The sequence below is a fragment of the Lupinus angustifolius genome, chromosome LG15, assembly GCF_001865875.1.
Source record: "Lupinus angustifolius cultivar Tanjil chromosome LG15, LupAngTanjil_v1.0, whole genome shotgun sequence".
Classification (NCBI taxonomy): Eukaryota; Viridiplantae; Streptophyta; class Magnoliopsida; order Fabales; family Fabaceae; genus Lupinus; species Lupinus angustifolius.
Window position 1 is genome coordinate 11,292,345 of NC_032023.1, and position 21,898 is coordinate 11,314,242.

The 21,898-nt window shown below is 32.3% G+C and overlaps 1 protein-coding gene across 1 annotated transcript; it reads left to right on the forward strand.

The window, feature by feature from the left end:
• Positions 9,767 to 16,853, forward strand: LOC109327398 (oxysterol-binding protein-related protein 1A-like). Its single transcript, XM_019560531.1, has 10 exons — positions 9,767 to 10,390; positions 12,324 to 12,683; positions 12,915 to 13,014; positions 13,443 to 13,858; positions 14,102 to 14,257; positions 14,399 to 14,566; positions 14,651 to 14,791; positions 15,638 to 15,868; positions 16,243 to 16,356; positions 16,462 to 16,853. The coding sequence occupies exons 1-10, from the start codon at positions 9,854 to 9,856 to the stop codon at positions 16,636 to 16,638; spliced, it is 2,400 nt and encodes a 799-aa protein (XP_019416076.1). The 5' UTR covers positions 9,767 to 9,853; the 3' UTR covers positions 16,639 to 16,853.

Here is a 21,898-nt window from a genome sequence, read left to right on the forward strand (position 1 = left end):
ACCATCACAAGTTGCTTGACCGTTTCTAGCTCCTGATACCACAGTTAGAGATGAAGTTGAAGATTGAGAGAGAGAAAGTAGAAACAAAACGTGTGTAGAAAAGTAAATAAAGGAAATGAATAATGTTTCTATTCTTAGAAAGCAAAAGTTGGTAATTAACAACCAACTAACAATGAGAGTTGCCATTTATATAGTTAGTTATCCTAAAGGGTCATTAACTACTAAAGCCCAATAAGTACTCTGAGCTCTTGAATTAAAAATTCTTCTTCATTAAGAACATATATGTTATCTGTGTATTTGCATGGTTAAAAACGTACATACTACTCATATATTTGTATTGTTAAGAACACGCATGTTACTTGTGTAAATGAATAATGATCTAAACCTCTTCAAACACATAAGGAAAATAAAAGACAATTTCAAATTTTATTTTTCTAATGAAAATAGGGAAACCGAAATGTGATATTATGTGATTTTTTAAAATAAATATTTAAAAAGTTGTAAAAAATGAAATGATTTTTTCAAGTTCGAATTTGAATTTTTTTAATACAGTGAAATCATAATTTTGATGAATAAATTATTAATTGGTCATATAGTTAGTTGGATGATGATATATTATTAGTTATTTGGAATTGGTTAGGTGTCTACACTTGAATTAATAATTAGTAAGGTGATAAAGTTGTAAAAACGGATATGCTTGGTCTGATTGAGTTATTGATGAATTAGATGCCCATATTGTTATTGTTACTATCTATTTATTTACATTGAAATTACACTGGTGATTTCTTCTATCAAATCCATTTCATTGGTTCTATCATTTTTTAGGTTATGATGATAGTAATGAATCTTTTATTTTGAAGGTTAAAAAAGTTGAAAACCATGTTTGAACTCTTGATATTTTTAAAATTATAAATTATATGGTCAATAATAACAATAACAATGAGGTGGTCATTCCACAATGACACCTCAACTTTAGTATGATTTTAAACATTTAAGAAAAGGTAGTACCAAAAAATATATTTAAGCAAAACCCAAAACATAAATCAAGGAAAAGGACGAAACTTTAACTGTGAGGTACGTTGAAAAAATTTAAAAGAAAGATGAAACACTAAATATGAGGTGGACATTTGCACGTCATTCAAAACAAAAATAGATATAGTGTAAAAGTATATGCAAGTGATAAAAATGTAAAATTTTAGCCAAAGATGGTACACAAAAAGTACATAAAAAATATCATATAACTTAAGAGGAAACCTTTGCTACAAAAAACAAAAGTTTGAATTATAGTCTACCTTTTTTCAAAATGAAAACCAAACCCGAATAGTAAGATGATAGCATAGTGTTGCAATGATGAACATTGCAAATGAGTTTTGCAGAGGTGATGAATGCCGACAGATATTCATGTTTACATGTGTATTTGATGGACAAAAAAGCAAACAGAGAGAAACGAAAAGTGGAGATAACAAAGGGTAGGTGAAACCAAGTGTTGGAGAAGGAAGAGTTTAATGATAATAAAAATGTATTTGGTAGTAATAAATAATTAAAATGTTGAAAATGGATTTGGGGATAATGAATGGTGTTGTTAGAAAGCAAATGAAAAATGTGTTTAGAAAGTAGAAGGTGAGATGATGACATGTGAATGAGATATGTGACTAAGGAATATTAAAATTGTGGTTAGAAAGCAAATGATTAGATGATGGCACGTGAATATAATATGTGAGGAAAGAAAATCAATGGTCGAAGATGTATAGAAAATGAGAGTGTGTGGGCTCATCATAAGAATAAGGGGATGTTTTGGAGGAAAAAAGTAAATGAGAGCATGACATGTGTCCAAGAGATATAGTGTTAGGACTTTTTTCATATCTAGTTAATAAATAAATTGTTTGGGCGGGTAAGATAACAAAAGTGAATATTCTATAAATTTGACATGTGTTATTCATGAGGTTCTCTTGATAAATTTATAATGGTATATGTAACGTCCCGAAAATTACTCCAACAATGTTGCCTAAAAATGGGTACTTTTTTTTTTTGTTATAATGTAAAACTCTTCATTTACATTTAATTCCTTTTCGGGACATCACATTTAGTAACCTAAAATGCAGAAAAGACAACAATAATTCGTGGAATGATCCTTTATTGAAATAACTGAAAACATATACAAAGGCAAAGCGAAATACATCTTAATCCAAACTGAAATATATACAATACTCTAGTTTATTCAGAACATTATAAGTACCCTACACGGATACTCGCCTCAAGGGCAACTAGAAATAGAAATGACCACTAGCGACTAGCTCCGAGGTTAGCGGGTGTACTAGAACACTCTTTGGGGTCCTCCTCCGTCTCAGAATCGGAAGAGAGTTCCACCACCTCAATGGAGTCCTCTATACATACCAAATCCACACAGTCATCCTCTTCGGCTTCTCGCTCCTCTTTTGGGTTGTTGGACGAACTCTGTGACTTTCTTCCCACTCCCGCCTCTGCCTGAAGATCGGGCGGCATTGGTATAGCAGCTCTATTCCCCGGTGGGGAACTGGGAACATCATCCCTACTCCGTCTCCGAGCAGATGGTCCAACATCAGTGGGTCCGTGAGGGATCACAGACTGAATGGATGACGCAGTAGGCGCAAATCTCCGAGCATGCAAGGTGAATGAAGCCTCCAAGTTTGCATACTGAGAAGGGAAGCACACCGTAGAGTTGTCATAAACCATCTCTTGCTCTAAGGCACAAGGACATGTGTAGGTATATCTATGTCCATCACTACTCCATGTCCCCTTCTGGGACATCGAGAATCTGTAGCTCTGAATCCTCGCTGTACGGTCCATCTGAATGAGAATGCGAACCAAGAACAAGCAGAAAGAAAAGAAAAGAAGAGAGAGTAAGACATCTAATGAATATAATTCATTGACGGTGTGGAATTACACGGAATATCACATCCCGACAGACACACATAATATACACAATATAGATCACGAACATAATGCACAATGATGAATGCAGTCATAACTCGGATCCCGGGGTTTAATATCCACGATCTCAATGCAGGAATGTTATGCTTATTTCATCCATCCTTACACCAATATCCTCCCAATTTACTATTCGGAAATAACCAAGAGTACAGGTCTCATAACAAGCCGATTTGATCGCACAAAAAATTATTCCTCGCAAGGATATATATATATGATCGATCGGTTCTGAAGAACGGTCCATTTCAGGACGGTGTCGTCAGAGATCGTCTAGTTTGTGTTGTGAGAACTGTCTGATCCAACACAATACCTCATCCAGGAATACATGGGACTCATCTCACCTAGACTCTCCCTAAAGACTTTGCTGACGAATCATCGCCATCACCGTCCCTCTCAACATCGCGGAACTCGTTCGTCTCCCATAAATTTCCTCTACACTACTTCGTTATTTATAATGAATATGCACACTATCTGAAGTTAGTCGATTAAATATTTTAATTAGTCTTTTAAAATGATCGATCCATCCTAAGACATCTCCCAAATGAATGCTTCTTGTGGGATCCAATCTTACGTTATCATGTAATATAGGAATAACATCCCTACCACTACGAACCATCACTGAATTACCTTGGACGACCACATGGTCAAGCCTCTTACGGTCAGACGACCTCGCTGTGTGGTATCATGTGATTCTTTTTAGGCATAGCCTAGCTCATGACATCCTCGTCGGAATCCTTGTCCACATAAGGCGCAAGAACCAAAAGTAACAGTATAAGTTTGTTGATTTGGGCACCGGATTCAATCCTCTGAGCCATGGTTTTTCCCAAGTTTAAATACACTTCACGACCAAGCTAGGGCTATTGGCTAAGCAATAAATCAATCAAAAACAGTCACAATTTATGTTTGCCTTTCACCCAAGCGAGAGACTGTCGCTCAATTGACCAATTCATCAAAACATACTCAATTTCCTGCATGATTCTCGCTCGAGCGAGGGGACTGTCGCTCAAGCTAAAAATCCACCAAAAACTGGCCAAAATACGTGTCTGGTCCTCGCCCGGGCGAGGTACGGACACTCGAGCGCTAAACACTACCCAGAACAAGCCAAGCTCACTGCCTGGACCTCGCCTAGGCGAGAACCGCTTGCCCAAGAGAGGCTGGCTCGCCCAGGCAAGGGGTGGCTCGCCTAGGCGCCAACTGGGGGCCTAACTCATTGTTTCTTCCTCGCTCTTTTGGGCGACCGGATCAAAAATCTCCAATATTTTCGATTCCTAGTATTTTAGTTTCTCGAGTGGTGTTCCTTCACGGATAACAACCACGAGACTTGATGTTTTATACTATCTTAGGGGCATTTAGCCTAAAGAAACATCGTACTTAATCCAGACACGAAATCATTTGGTTAAGTATGAGTTTCTAACAAAACAGAAATAACTCCCAACTTTTGAGATAGTTGGGAGATCCGGCTGTCATATTCAGGCACCACTATGTCACGATGTATTCTCTCTCACCTTGGGTTGTAGCGTGGTTGATTCCCTTTCCGTGAGTGGATCGGTTGCCCGACTTCGAATGCCTCGAAACTAACACGAAACACAAATTAATGATTCGCGAGTTAAATCGCTTTCCTACTAACTCTAAGATAAAAACATCATTTTAATCCATTCTAAGAACATCTGAGACTTTCATCCATCTGGTCCAAGATTCATAATCCTGAACCATCCTTTATCCTTGAAAACCTCATTCCCGATCCCTATCGTGTTCATGATCATTTCAACACCTTCTCACAAGGATTGATCTCATGATCAAAACGACATTTCGATTTAAAATATTTCTTTGATTTTAAAAGCATCATCTTTCATCAACATAAATAACATGCATATATTCAAAACACTAAAACAGCCCCATGAACAAGAAGATTTCATGGTTTCCAAAACAACAATTTCTAGATTCACGAAAACTCATTTTTCGCATTCTTGCGTATAACAAGAGATAGGAAGGTTTTTTAGAAAATTTTGACGGTTGAAAATGTTCGTAACATACACATAAACATCATACTCGAATATCGAAAACAATGAACGACTAGATTTTCTAAAAGATTAAGAACAAAAGAGATGAGGTTTACCTTGAAGTTCTTGAGAAAATACAAAGGAAGAAGAATGAAATGCAATGTAAAGCCAAAGGTTTCTCTACCTTGAATGAACTCTTTAAGTAGAGTAATTTAGATTAGGGGGTGCAAGCCAAGGGTTTTAAAGGGCTTTATGGCTCTTTTAAGTGGAATAAATCAGAGTTGGGGGAATTGAATCTAATTTATGGAGGCAAACCAAGGGTTTCCAAGATTAGTGGTGCAATGGGTAAGTTAAGGGTTTACAGAATTTAGTGTAAAGATGAGTATTTTCGCTTGCTTGCCACGCAAGTTTCACTCGGGAAAATGATGTGACTTTTTCGACGAAACATTCATGATGAGACCATGCCCAAGTATTGTCGGCTAATACTTGGTTGGATATTAAAATCTTCCGATTACGGTCAGAATTTCGAAATGCCGAATTCGGAGTGGAAAAATATTTAGAAATGTGTTTTGGATAAACTTGATGTCTATCATGACTCGAAATAATATTTTGAAGTCAAAAGCGCAATCAGAATTCGATTCCGAGCTACGGAACTTAAAAACACATTTTTGGGCCGAATTCAGACGAATTTGGGCATGACAGCAGTCCAAAAACTTTTCATCACAGAAAATTACAAAAATTTACCACAAGATTGGAATTCACAAAACAAGACTAGCACTCAACTACAGTTTAGCCTAATTCATTAACAATTTATTTCTAAAATTATTTTTTGTTAAAAATAAATAATTAATAAAATATATGAAATTTTCATGATGTTATAGTATATGTGTTATTTACTAGCTATAATTAATGTTTTGGTAACTTCCTAATATATTTTATTTCCTTACACTCACATTAGCATATTAATATATTTCTATATCTTCTCTTCCTAAACCTTTTTACACACTTAAAATAAATAGAGAAAAAAACTATATTCATTAAAATAAATATAATTAGATTCTAAAGAAAAAAATACAAATAAAATTTACATATAATTTTAAATCCATATAAGTTAAACAAATAATTCTCATAATAAAATCATTTCATATTTATATAATAAATTAAGTTCAGTCTATTTTTTATTCTAAGTTAAAGTTAATACAATATTTAAAGAAAGTAAAAATTAGGTAATCATAAAAACAATGATATCCTCATGATAGCAATGACACCATAATGACAAGCAAATTTTCAAAATATATAAAATTATACATAGGAAATTAAAATTTACAATACAAAACCTGTCATATAATATAGAACAGTTCATTCACATATGCACAACTTAAGAGTCATGGCTTAAAATTAATTCAACTATCTAGGGAGGACAATTGGTTTGAATGAATATAGTAATGGATTTATTTTGTTGCTTCATTCTTTAATCTAGATTTATTCTATACTTAATGCTAATATTATACTTATACTAATATTTGTTGGGTCTGCTACTCGCAGGTTCTTGGTCACCTAATGGATATGTGGGTATCTACAAATTAAAAAATATTAAAAATAATTTCAAGTAATTTATACAATTGTGTATTTGTCTCATACAATCTTATATGTTATTTAGTCAATCAACCAGAGAAAAATTATAAAACCTTTAAAATTTTAAACACGATATAAATTAACTATTAAACACAACTCATTTTACTCAAAGAAACCTAAAAACAACTTGAACATTAGGATGAAAGATTTATTTAGTAAAAACTCTTCATTCAAAATAACATTACATCATACATATGAATTAACAACATAACATTACTACTACTTAACAATTTAACATCACAATTCAACAACATAACACAACATTGCTGCTTAACAGTATAACATCGCAATTATGAATTAATATAAAATTACAATTATGAATTAACAATATAATATTATAATTATGATTAACATGATATTACAATTATGAATTAACACTATAACATTACGATTATAATTAAGTACATAATATTACAAATTATGTTATATATAGCAGGTCCTGATAGCGGCTCCTGATACTCGTTGATCTGGGTACCTCATTACTCGTACCTAAACTCATTCAACAGCGGGTCTCAAAATCTCAGGTCTAAATTACGAACAGGATAAAAAATACAAACTCAAACTCAACCCTTTACGAATATTAATTGCGGGTATCCAGAGGTCTAGGTACCAATTCACATCCCTACTCTAGAATTTTAGAAATGTAGAAAAAAAATTTCCTTACAGTGTTGTCCTTCAAGATTTCGAAGTCAAATTTATAATATAGATGCTCATGATATAAAAAACAAAATGTATTTTCATAAATATGGAATTAATAATTGTTAAATTTTTAACATTTGCAACAACAAAAATTTTGATTTTAATTTTGAAATGAAGATTTGAATATAGTGATAACATATTACATTTTTTAATAATTTTTAAATTATTTTTTATTTGACATTTTATGAAAATTTTAAACATTTTTCAAAAAATTTAATATATATGTCACGTACATATTAGATTTTTCTCTCTTAAAGTGCTATTTTTAACATTTCATTTCAAAATTATAGCATAGGTGTTGATGATTATATCAGAACCTAAAGTTTATTTTGTCAGGAAGGGAGATAACAGGAGGAACGTGTCCACTTGTCCGCTATTTATAATTTTAAAGGATTAAATTTTCATTTGTTTTTCGGGGCTGAATATATCCTCATGCTTTTGTTTTTTTCGAGAGCACTTAGGAGTTAGGACATTTACTCTTTAAAAATAGAATTAAGACAAAATAACATTTCATGAATAATAGATTTTATAAGGTTAGTAAATAATTCATTATTCACATATAAATAATTATTCACTATTAAATAAAAGTAATATAGATGAAATATGAATGATATATAAGATAATAATAAGTTATGTGACAATAACAACTTACTATTAGTTTTACACAAGATAAGTTTTATCCATACCCGCTTATGGGGTTTTATGTGGGTAACTGCTAGTAGATCTGTCAAAACGGGCTATTCAGATGGATTTGAGCTAGCTCACTTTTGGTTCGGGCTAAAGCGAGTTGGATTAAAAAATTCGATTAGATTTTATGTTGCCTAAATTGTATCCAAACCTGCTAAAGAAGGCTCAAGGTTATGTTTGACTAACACAAATAAGAATAAAAGCTAAATTTTTAATACAAAATGGAAAATAAAAAAATAATTTTGCTAAAATACTTTATTATGTTAAGGAGCAATTTTGTTAAGGTATTTTTCCTCACTTTGTCGTGTAGTGTTTGCTTTCATTTTATTGTATAGTATTTGCTCTCACATATTTTGTCGTGCACTATTTGCTTTCACCTTCATATTTTATATTGTTGTATTCACTATTATTTGCTTTTTCTCATTTTTGTTGTAAGTTTAAAATTCATGTAAAAATAACACTAAGAATTAGGCTTGATATCTTGTTGTTACATAGACCGAAAATGTCATATTACCAAAAGACAAACAAATTGTAGAGATGAAGATGAGTTTTTGGTGAAGGCAAAGGTGCTCGTTGCTTGAGTGAGTGGTGAATATTGAATAATGTGAGAAGGATTAGTAGATAAGAAAACATATGGTTGGTCAAAGAGAATATCGAGATTTTTATTCATATATCAAATCTTTCGTAATGACCCAAATTTATTATGGTCCAGTGAGATCGGGCTAAAACGTATGGTTTAAGAAATTTTTTTGAAATTTAATACCTAAGTCCTATACCTTTTCAGGTTTTGGTGGGTTAGCTAAGTATACCAAGCCCATTTTGACAAGTCTATCTATTGGTAGAACAGGTACCGACCGATATATGTTATGTGCTTTAAAAATTGGAATTTTTTCTAAGAGGGTTACTTTTTGGAAAGACAATGAAAACAACATTATTTAAATGAGTGTGTAATGTGCACCACCAAATAAAATCATACAAATTTAAAAATTCAAGTTCAACAAGATACTTCAAGTAGTTCCTTACATTGTGGGTACACACAAACAAGTATCATTATATTTGTGCTTGATTGTATATAGTGTAGGTACTTTAAAAAACTTGTTCTTAGAATTCGTGGGTACTCATTTGTAACAGCTCATATACCTGTACATATTTTATCTATCGATACTCATGCGCCTGAGTTTTTTGTCATCCTTAAGAATATACCGAACCTATCCAAAAATACTCTAAAATTAAAATGTTAATGTTACTCATTTTAAATTATAATATAGAAAACTTTAAAACTAAATATAAAGTAAAATTGAAACTAAATTCTATAATGCTAAGATAAAAATTTATTAACATTAAGAAATAAAAATAATAATTTATTAATGATATAATGGTGTAAAAATAAAATTACCATTCTTTTATTCATTTACTATCATTCAATAGGTTGCCAATGGGTGAAGCATAGATTGTGACAACATCACCAATTTAGTTTTATTTGTACTAACTATATTATTTTATTTTATGCGCAAAGAATAAATCATTTTTAAAATGTGTGATTCTCTCTTTTAATAAATGTCAAGTCTAAAATTAAATTTTGATCTTTTGATTGTTATTGAAACGTAACGATGTTTTATATTACCAATATTTTTATATAAAAATAGTTGATTGATATTATTTATATTAATAGTAAAAAAAGTGTATATATACAAAATACAATTTAACGATTTTCACTACGATCCACCAAAACCATTGCATGGTTTAAGCGCTAACAACGCTTTCCCAGCCACCACAGAGCTTCTCACTTTTCTACGCATAGTTATTCTCTTTCTCATTTTTGTTCTTATCCCTCTTTTTCCTCATTAACCATTCTCCCTCATGCCATGCATTCATTCAGCAACCAAAAAAACCATAACGAACCCGGTTCAGCTCCACCTCCTCGAACCGACCGGTCCAACTCATCCCTATCATCAGAGTTACACCACCACCACCACCACCACTACATGCTGCCGGCAAAACCTCCCTCCTTCCGATCCCTCTCCTCATGTAGCCGCAGCACCCGCGGCACCACCCCCTCCTCCTCCTCCTCCTCCCAGCAGGTGCAGCGTTCCGTTTCCGCCAGGTTCAATCGACAGAACACTACACGCGGTGAGGTTGTGCTCAATGATGTAGTTGGGAATGGGATATCTGGGATATTGTATAAATGGGTTAATTATGGACGAGGGTGGCGCCCACGGTGGTTTATTCTGCACGACGGTGTTCTTTCTTATTATAAGATTCATGGACCTGATAAGATTGTGCTTAACCGTGAAGTTGAAAATGGGTTCAAGGTTATCGGAGAAGAGTCTCGCCGCCGTATCGCTGGCCAACGTCATGTTCTTTCCCGTCACTGTAAACCCGTCAGCGAAATCCACCTCATGGTATTTCTCTTCAACAATTCTCATCCCTATTATTAATTTTAATTTAGGAGCATAATATTCATATGTCAAATATACACAGCTTATAACGTGAAATTTGAATAATGCATGATGTAATTATAGTATAAAAAATGCTTACGACATTAATAGGTATACATCTTTTTTCTTCCTTTTAACGTATTGCTATTGTTAAGTTAGTGGTGCAAGCAATTATGTTTCTTGCATAAATTATATGTTTGATTAATGGGTTATGCTTGAAGGTTTTTGATGGCGTTAAAATATTATAAAGCAATGAAATAAAGATATTACCTAATATCACTCCATGAATTGATAAAAAGTTTTATGAGTGATTTGGTTTATGCTTATACTTCTTGGGTGAAAGGGAGTGCTAATGTAATATATGTTTTATTGTCGAGTGCTTACCATGTATTAAGAGTAACGTTATGTATAACTATTTTGAATGGTTAATATTGATGTCTTACATTTGGAAGAAAAAAAAAAGTAGTTATATGCTCATAACATTATTATGAGCTGGATCTTCTCTTGTAGTCCAGTACTTGAGAGGATTTCAATTGCATCATTATTATTATTATAATTATATAATTTCAATAACATTATAATACTATTTACATGAGGTGTGAGCATATATATGTTATGTAGTTACTTAATTAAAAAAAAGTAAATCATGACATAACACCTAAAAGTGGAGACACGTGTCTTATAGTGAATGAAATTCATGTGACTTGAGGTGTTGGTTAGTTGGGATGACGATCACCTGTCTCATTTTATGTGTGATATTGTATCCACATCTAATAGAAAATTACTACATACTTAAAAAGAAAAAACATAAAAGCAAAATATAACTTTTTTATATTAGTTGATGAAATTTAATTAGTTTGAAACATAACACCAATAATATTTGGGGAGAGAGAATGTTGGTTAGGCTTGCAGCGGTTTTATTTAACTATTTAATATTTTGAAAAACAGAATGCTTGATAAAATCATTATACATGTGATTACACCTAGGGATGGGACCCACTGTCTTATGGTGGGGTGAGATTCACGTAACTTGAGGCGTTCACTCGCCACAATCTAAGACACATTTGTTTAATTACTTAATATTTTAAAGGAATGCATGACAAAATGATACATTATATCATACTCGGGGATAGACCCAAGTGTCAAAGAGTAAGGATATTCGGTATAAGATTGTTATAAAAATAAAAGCAAAATCAACATGATGTAAGACTTTTATCGTTTTACTTATAATGAGATAACATTTAATCTTAAAAGTAAAATAAAAAGATGAACTATCATCACATGTATTGAAGATGATCCTTGTTAGATGAGATTAGTCTGACTTAAAATTTGACTCGTCATGATTGCATATGTATTTATTTAATTACTTAAAGTTTCAAGAAAGAAATACATGATAATATCATCATAGTACATGGTATGATTTGTTATCATACTCATAAATGTACCCACATATCCTGAAATAGAGTTACATTCATGTAACTTGTAATATGATGTTACCTCGATCCACCTTTAACAGTTACTTAGTATTTTGAAGGGGGGAAACAAGTAATTCATGCTAAAATCATGGTACATCCCATCTCATTCATAAACAACAGTAAGTGTCTCACACTATTGCCCCACCTATTATTTTAATTTTTAAACATATATTATACATTCCTAATATTTGATAATATTACTTGCATTAGACATTATTTTTGTCCCCAAGTTTTGATTTAGTTTGATTGTTGTGATGATGTTGTACAAGTTATAATAATAAGGTTCGAGTACATTTACTACTCATATCAGTAATTAACATTTTTTATCAACATAAAATCTTATATTTTTAATGCTAAGTTGTTTGGTTTCTCACTAACATGGATTAATCATGAATATTATTGTTCCATGCAAATCTTGGTAGGTTTGTTCCATAAGACAGAACAAGACAGATGAGAAGAGATTTTCCATATATACAGGCACAAAGAAGAGGCTGCATTTGAGGGCAGAGAGTGGAGAGGACAGGACAACATGGTTGGGGGCAATGTTAGCGGTAAAGGACATGTATCCTCGTTTACCCAATGCTGAGATTATGGCTCCTGTCGTATCTGTCGTTATTTCAACTGACAAGTTGAAACAACGACTTTTACAAGAGGGTTTGAATGAGACAGCTATTAAGGAAAGTGAAGATATAATGAGAGCTGAACTCTCTACATTGCATAAGTATATTGTTGCCCTCAAACAGAAGCAATTTATGCTAATTGATGCACTGCGCCATTTGGAGGTACCTACTTCACTATGACATGTCTTAGGGGAGAGTTAGTGGATTTAAATTTTGGACCACATTAAGTAATGTTACTATAATATTGCGGTTGTGGTAATAGTTGTAATTATATCACACTGCAATTTCAGCGTGACACTGCAGTTTATGGACAAATTTAAGCTATTTTTTTGAAATTGTTGTGCTTCATTATATCAACTTATTAAATTTGTTTAAATCAACTGTATATTCCAGACGGATAAGGTTGACTTGGAGAACACAGTTGTTGAAGACCAAATTCAGTCGAAGGAAGAAGGGGATTCCTTTCTATCAACACATGAAAAATATAGTGCAGGTAAGTGGAAATTATATATGAAAATTGGGTGAGGGATATTTCTCTCTATCTGGCTGTCCTTATTTAATTTAGCAGGAATGTTGATGTACACAGTTTTATCCTCCTTGCTTGCGAAGTAATGAGAGTCTCGTACACTCGGTCTTACTTTAGTAATATACATTAATCTTGATATTATAAATTTAAAACATGATATTTGTACTGAAGTGGTGATATGATTTGCCTATTTTGGGGTGATCATTTTTGGTTTTCATTAATGGATGTGATTTTGTACCCTCAAATTAGAACTCATGTTCTTGGACTGAAAAATAAGATTATATATCATTTTTACATATATTGTTTTCTAGCATTGTAGCAAGCTATTTTTACTTATTTAATCTTTACTGTTTATTATACAATCAAATTATTCTTACTATTTTCACTTATGACAGATGGAAGTGCTACAGACTCTTCTGATGAGCATGATAGGCATGACCATTCTGATGATGAAGATGCATTCTTTGACACATCTGATATTCTTTCAACATGTTCATCTGACCACATGAGGTCCTGCCATGAATCTGAAATTGATGACACTAATCCAAATGGTATATGTGATTCAATTTCGGTCATCACGCCTGTCGGATCTTACTATCCGAATATTAAGAGAAGAAATAAGTTGCCTGACCCTGTTGAGAAAGAGAATGGAATCAGTCTTTGGTCAATAATAAAAGATAACATTGGGAAGGATCTTACAAAAGTGTGTCTTCCAGTTTACTTCAATGAGCCTCTCTCCTCATTGCAGAAATGTTGTGAAGATGTAGAGTACTCTTACATTCTAGACCAAGCTTATGAATGGGGTAAAAGGGTTAGTTTCTATTTTGCAAAACATTGCTACTTAATTGCATAATTTACTAAGAAAAATGTTATATCATCTAATCATTTAAGTCCCGTTTGGCACATTTGATAGGATAAAGCCTAATAAAACATATATAACATGTGAAATCTGTCGATTTTAAATCGGGAGAATGATTTGCATGAGAATAGTTTAGAGAACTGTTTTATAACTGTTTGATCCATGTCTCACATCCTTGGTACTAATTATGCACAGGGTAACAGTTTTATGAGGATGCTGCATGTAGCTGCATTTGCAGTTTCAGGGTATGCTAGCACTAGGGGTAGAAGTTGCAAACCATTTAATCCATTGTTGGGGGAGACGTATGAGGCAGATTATCCCGACAAAGGCATTCGGTTTATCTCAGAGAAGGTACAATTGTATATCATGTCAGGGACTAAAAATGTCACATTTAGATGTAGCCATACACATATCAATAATTTGGCATATTTTTCAATGTGTAAAGTGTTAGCGGTTGGAAATAAAATACTTACGATCTTCTTCTTGAGATAGGTCAGTCATCACCCGATGATTGTTGCATGCCATTGTGAGGGGAATGGCTGGAAATTTTGGGGTGACAGCAATTTAAAAAGTAAATTTTGGGGTCGTTCAATTCAGCTTGATCCGGTTGGTGTTTTGACTCTGGAATTTGATGATGGAGAAGTCTTTTATTGGAGTAAAGTATGGTTTTGCTTGACAATAGTTGTACTATTACCAATCTCTTCCAATATGCATTAAAATTAACTAACAGTTTTCTACCACCAGGTAACAACATCCATTTACAACCTCATTTTAGGGAAGCTCTACTGCGAGCATTATGGTACAATGCGGATAGAGGGGAACCGTGAGCATACATGCAAGATTAAGTTCAAGGAGCAGTCAATCATAGATAGAAACCCTCACCAGGTGCCCTTTTGTATATCTTATTGTGTACTAACTTTTTGTTTTTCCGATTCCCTTTTAGCATCAATGGATCAAAATGTGTTTTATTCTTTTGTACCACATTTGTGCCAAGCTAATTGTTGGTTTTCGACAAGAATCGCAGTTTAAGCTAGGCTGTTCTGTTTTGAACTGATGATTTCATGATCTCTACCCCTTCTCCATCTTATTACTTGTACTGCCCTCGGTTTTATTCCTAGTGGTTATACGACTTCAAGGAACCTTTGAAGTTTTGATGAAGCTATCACATTTGGGAATTTTGCAACAAACATTTAATTGAATTTTCTAAGGCACAGATCCTCAATTGCCACAATGCTGGAGAGAACATGAATTTAAATAGCAACCGCCTTTGGTCAATTAAATCCTTACTCAAGAAAGTACAGGATATAAATTCCACACAATTTTTGACCTCATTGTCGGATTATTTTCTTACGTTTTTTGTTCTTAAATGTAATGCACAAAAAGTTATAGCAGGCTCCAATGTTTGTTGCCATTGGTACAATTGAATCAGAAGGTTAATTAAATTTGCCAAGTAATTTCATTTTCAATTGACTTCATCAATGTCACAAATTACTTTGATTCCCTTACATCTAGCCTAGTTGTAGTCTTTTCAACATTTTAACTATCTTATTTAATAGAATGAATTGACAATAACAGTTTTAGTTAGATATATCATCTATGCAGACTTTATTTTTATTATACATTGCAGAAGATCTGAGCTTATGATATGAATTGCATGCTTTGTTCTGTTGCATAGGTCATAGAATCGACATATTATGTGACTTATGCTCTGTAGTTTAAGTTGTGCTGCAGATTCATGGCATAGTGGAAGATAAGAAAGGTAAAAATGTGGGAACCATATTTGGGAAATGGGATGAGAGCTTGCATTACGTAATCGGAGGGAATTCGGGTAAAGGAAAAGGGTCAAATGTGTCATCAAAACCAAATCTTCTATGGAAGCGAAGCCCTCCACCTGAGCACCAGACAAGATATAACCTTACACAGTTTGCTATCACACTAAATGAAATCACACCTGATCTCAAGGTAATTGTGTGTATAATGTTCAAAAATGCTAGAAGCCCATAATTGTTTGCTAGAACTGAAGACAAAATTATGTGTATACTTGTTGGCTGGTTTTAGCACTTCATTCCGTTGCAACAATTAGCATTGAATTTGTTCAAAATTCCAGGCAAAGGACTAAAATGTAAAATATTTTGGTTCTACCAAAAGAGTTGGAACTAGAAAGAACCGATTGGAACATTATTTTTGTTATGTTTTGTCATGTTTAACGTAGCAGTTGCTATCAGGATATTTTTTTAGTGGTCTTTTTTCATGCCTGCTTTTTCCTTTAACAAGATACTAGGCAATATAAAGTCTGAACCTTATGGTTAGTGTTGACATTTTGAGTTAACATACAGGAGAAGTTGCCACCAACCGATTCGAGGCTAAGACCTGATCAAAGGTGTCTGGAGAATGGAGAGTATGAAATGGCCAATGCTGAGAAGTTGCGGCTGGAACAAAGACAGCGACAGGTACGATTGATGCATCTGAAAATTCAATGTAATGAAATGCATTATGCTGATCAATTTAAAATTTTCTTTGTTCCTTAGTATTTATAGACTTTAATTTTCATGCAGGCGCGAAATATGCAAGAGAAGGGTTGGAAACCAAGGTGGTTTGCTAAGGATAAAGGTGACAACACTTACCACTATATTGGTGGATATTGGGAGACTAGGGATAAGGGGAATTGGGAATCTTGTCCTAACATTTTTGGCCAACACTCAACTGATAATGATCTTAACCCATCTCCATAAATTCTCAACTCTTTCACCAAGTCTCCTTCATCATATTCATGGTCATATTTATGATCATTACATGTTTAAGTATTGAAGAGATTTTGTTTATTATTGCCTGTAGTGTACATATGCATGTATAGGATACTTTGGTCAGTGGTTGTTCTCAACAACAAGGTAAATCACTTCTTCAAACTTGGCAAACAGAAACTTTTCTCGCTATCAAATGCTCAATTTAATTTTTTGACATTAACTGAACATGCACCCTTTTATGTTTATTCTGATGGTCCAGTGCTGCTTTAGACACGTTTACTCCAATTTGGTGTAACAAGTTTGGCTATGTTTTCAGCTTTGTTATGTATGGATTTTATTTCTTAAGTGAGCCCAGCATTACAAATAGGAAGATTCTTTTAAGAGAAAACTTGATTGACTGGAATCTTGTTTGCATTCTAAATTTATTCTCCTTATACAAACACCGATTAATTATATGAGTGTAATATCTATATATACTTAATGTAAAGATTTTATAGACAGTGTAAAAAATTTCGTACACCGTTAATACATATACTTAATTCTCATGTATTTGTAGAGAATCTTGAGATCTTCTAGAAATGCATTTAAAAACTACAGAGAATAATGGTCTTTATGACTAGGGGAGATATCTTCTGCCCAAGTGGGTGTGTTTGACAAGTTGATTGATTATATGTATGTTTTCTTTACAAAAATCATTTTTCGAAATATTGTTGAGTTAAACACAAAATATTGTCGTTTTGCGTTTCTTCTTCCTCCCCTAATTCTCTCTTCCATTGAACTCCACTTCTCTCGTACCATCTCAAACTTTCTAAAATGATAAGTAATTTTTGTAATTTCACTAAAACTTAAATGATATTAATGTAATTTACATGTTTGTGTTTTACCCGAAAATCGAACTCGGGTAAAACACAAACATGTACCTAATCGCAGTTGATTTTCCTTGTTAAATTTGGGTTAGATTCGAATTGGTATCCACAAGATTAGTTTTGATTGTGATCCTTAATTATAACTATGTGTTGTAACATGAAGCTCTTACCATAATTCACATTTTCACCATTTTCTTTGAAGTTGGTTGAAGTTAACCATGCTTATGGTATAAAGATTGAGTAATAATCTTTCTCAAAAATATCAAGGAAGAATTGAAGAAAATTATAAATGGAGTCATATGTCTTAGAAGTATAAAAATCTAATAGTACTCAAGTTGTTTCATTATTTAGTATTAGAAGGATATTTTGATATTTTACTTTTTGTCTAACTGGATATAGTTGCAAGTATGGTTATAAATGAGTTGAATAGAGTATAAGTTATACTATATCTTAAGCTATATATTTTATTACGTTAAATATTCAATTTCAATAAGAGATAATTATTGAAAGAGATAATAATATATTCTAAAAGGAATTAATTCTTTACTCTATACATTTGGTTATATAAAAATGTTAGTTGAATATTTAAAACTCAAGCTTAAATTGTTATAAAAGATATCACCCAATTTTTACTTGTTTTTTTAAAAGAACTAGTAATATACTAGTATGATTGGCACGTATCACTATGTATTGACACTTAAAAATGTATTTAATATTTATTGTTAAATGAAAGACTTAGGTTTTTAGTTAAATATAGTAATGTATTAATTTAAAAAAAACAATATAAATATTAAAGTTGTATGAGTTGGAACAAAAAATTCACATGTAAGCCAAAATGGTTACAATATAAATGCATAAAATAACTTTAAATTAGCTATTTGAAGTGATAAATTTTAACGACATGAACAACATTGTTCTCTATTGTTGTTGAATCTCAATAAGTCAAATTCTAGTTAATAATCATGTTCAAAATCTTTGTTTTATTTTTAGTATTGTATGTTTATTTTATAATTTTACTTATTTTTATTTTGTAGTTAGTGACTATTTTTTAATTAAATTGTCTTAATAAATTAAAATTTTGTATCTTATTTTAGATAAGAATATCAATGTGGTGGGTCGGAGTTGAGTTTGTGTTTACCCAACCCGAACCTGAACTAAGCGGAGTTGAAAATGGTAATATCATCCCTGAACCCGTCAGGTTTTGGGCAACCCGAACACAATAGAAACTCGTCCAAAACATGTATTTATATATATGTCAAATTTATATATACTTTTTGTATATGTAACATTGTAATTTTATATATTAATCGAGTTGGAGTAGTTTATCAACTATACCAAACTAGAACTCGAAAGTTGAACTTGAGTAAACCCGAACCCAACCACATAGGTTGTTCCTATTAAATTCAGGTTCGGTTTGGACGGGTACCTATGAGTTCAGTTTTAATTGTCATCCCTAATTTTATATCATTATTTTTAATTTTTGCCTATATTTTTCTACATTTCAAAAATATGTGTAAAACATGAAATATTAGATAGTATTTCTAATTTTGAATTTCTTATGCATTACATAATTATGAATAGATATGATTATGATTCAGTTTTAATAGTTATTTGATTTTTAAATTCAAGTTATCAACTATACCAAACTAGAACTTGAAAGTTGAACTTGAGTAAGCCTGAACCCAACCACATAGGTTGTTCCTATTAAATTCAGGTTCGGTTTGGGCGGGTACCTATGAGTTCAGTTTTAATTGTCATCCCTAATTTTATATCATTATTTTTAATTTTTGCCTATATTTTTCTACATTTGAAAAATATGTGTAAAACATGAAATATTTGATAGTATTTCTAATTTTGAATTTCTTACACATTACATAATTATGAATAGATATGATTATGTTTCAGTTTTAATAGTTATTTGATTTTTAAATCCAAATTTAATCATTTCAACATTCTGGAATTTTAATAGCAGAAAAAAGTAACTTTTCTCATATGCAAATATTGTTAGAAATTATAAATTTCTAATTAAGGTGGGCATCATATATTTGATACAATGATATCAGCTATTTATTTTCGGGGTTACATTATAAGTGATCTAATTAGTGACACCCCTTAGATTTCTAAAAGCTTATAACGGATATGGGCTTAATGGGTGGATACCCATCAGGTTAACCCATAGGGGATAATGGGAACCCTATAAGTTAACACATAAGGAAGGTTATGGTCCTCAGTACACCAAAATCAAAATTCAGTTTTCTCCTCTCCCCATCAGAGTGAAAACGCAAGTCCTTAAGAGGAATCAGAGATTTGGTTGAGGAAGACCATCATACCACAAAACCTCTTTCAGAAACGTAGATCAAATGAGCACATCCAGCCAGGTATGACACTGCACCATTTGATTCATATATATGCGTGAGAATAATGAAATTCAAGATCTTAGGATTGGTATTTCACCAATCATAAGGAATTTTCAACAAGTGGTATCAGAGCATAGGTTCTGAATTTTATGATTCTCCATTAAGAGTGTTTTCCCAAATCTGGTATGAAGCCTAATTTTAATTTGAGGATTATTGAATTATGCTTCCGCTGTTATGTTATAAAGATTGAGAATTTAGGGTTTAATTTGGGAATTTATGCAATCTGATTGTTGTTGAATTTTTTTTGATAGACATGAATTATATATTCTACACCTTGTTGATGTACATGATTTTGAAGTAACGTGAATGAAATTGAGATATTGCATTGGGCACAATTCTTTGTTTTGTTTTATTACAGCCGTGTGCAATTGCAATTGGGCCATGTACTAATAATGTTGTGTGTGTTTAGTTGTTTGTGATTCACAAACATTTTGTCAAGATTCAGCATGGCCATGTACTAGAAATGACTTAATTGGATTAAAAGAATTTTCTGAACCACAACTACAAGTAGACATGTTAATCAAATATATGATATGTATTTGTGCACTAAGCAGCATGTAGTGATTTATGAAGCCCTTTTTTTGTTTTATTGGTCGTCAATTATGTATACAATGTGCATTTTATGTACTAACATTGATTCTATAAAAGCATTTTTTGTCCTATCTTTGTTGTAATTTGTGAACTTGTGATTACTATGTAAGAATTTTTCAATTCTGATTTTGAAAATAAAAAGGATGTTGATGCACATACAACTAGCTATGTTATTTGCCAACCAGAGCAACAAAAAGGGATGGAGGGTGCTATGTTAGTGTTGTATGCACAATGAAAAGATTTTAAGGAATTTCCAGATTTATCTGTTGTTAAATTTTTATTATTTTTTTATGATCTATTGAATCATTTTAAAATTGCGCATTTCTCATTTCGATTCGTTGTGGTGGAAAAAGAAACATTTTAGATTGTTTTTTCTCTATCTGGTAAATGAATTAGGACTGTTTCTGATTTGTTTACATGAAAGTGTTAGAAATGGATTCATGGAGTTTACAAATTATAAATATATATTGATTTGGAATTATTATGGGATTAGATTTGGTAATCATGAAAGATATCAAAACTGAAGGTTTTAATTCCAAGATTATATTTTTTGTCATGGACCCATATTGTTTTAATTTTTGTCTGATAATTATTTTGGATTAATTGATGCAATATGTTGCCAAAGTAGCCTCTATTGTGGAAATTAATTGAATTACACAGACGAGTATGAGATTATTTATGCGAGTTGTGTTCGACCCAAAAGAAGGCACAATTTGGCCAAATAATAACATACCCGTGATGATAAATATGTAACAATTATAAAGTTTTTTTTCATTTGAATAATAGTCGCTCCAAAGAAAGACTATTATTTGACAGAATTAATTGTTAATATTTGATAATTACATTGAGAGTACCACTTACAAATTAATTTCTCTGTCCAAAGATTAGAAATTTATGTTGTGCTAGGTATCTTGTGATGAGTCTATTATGTGAACATATCTTGTTTTAAATATATTACATGACTTGTTTGTTTAGGTTTGAACATGTTATTAATTCTTTGTTATTTGGATTCAGTGTCTTTTACCAATGCTGTAAATTTTTCTGCTCAAATCAGTAACATCCCACTACTGAATGGGACAAACTTTAAGGTCTGGAAGGAAGCCGTAGAAATCATTCTCGGCTGTATGGATTTGGATCTGGCACTTCTTGTGGAGAAACCCATTTCCACTGTGGAAAACCTCGATGAAGCTAAAATTGAGAAATGGGAACACTCTAACCGAATGTGTTTGATGATCATGAAATGCTCTATTCCAGATGCGTTTCGGGGCTCTATATCTGACGGTGAAAGTGCAAGAAAGTTCCTTGAAGAAATAGAACAATTCTTTGCCAAGAATGAAAAGGCGGAGACAAGTAGCCTTTTGGCTAAACTCATCT

Coding starts and splice junctions, on each gene's coding strand:
- LOC109327398 (XM_019560531.1), top strand. CDS start 9,854: ATGCATTCATTCAGCAACCAAAAAAACCATAACGAACCCGGTTCAGCT. Junction 10,391..12,323: donor TCAGCGAAATCCACCTCATG/GTATTTCTCTTC, acceptor AAATCTTGGTAG/GTTTGTTCCATAAGACAGAA. Junction 13,015..13,442: donor ACATGAAAAATATAGTGCAG/GTAAGTGGAAAT, acceptor CACTTATGACAG/ATGGAAGTGCTACAGACTCT.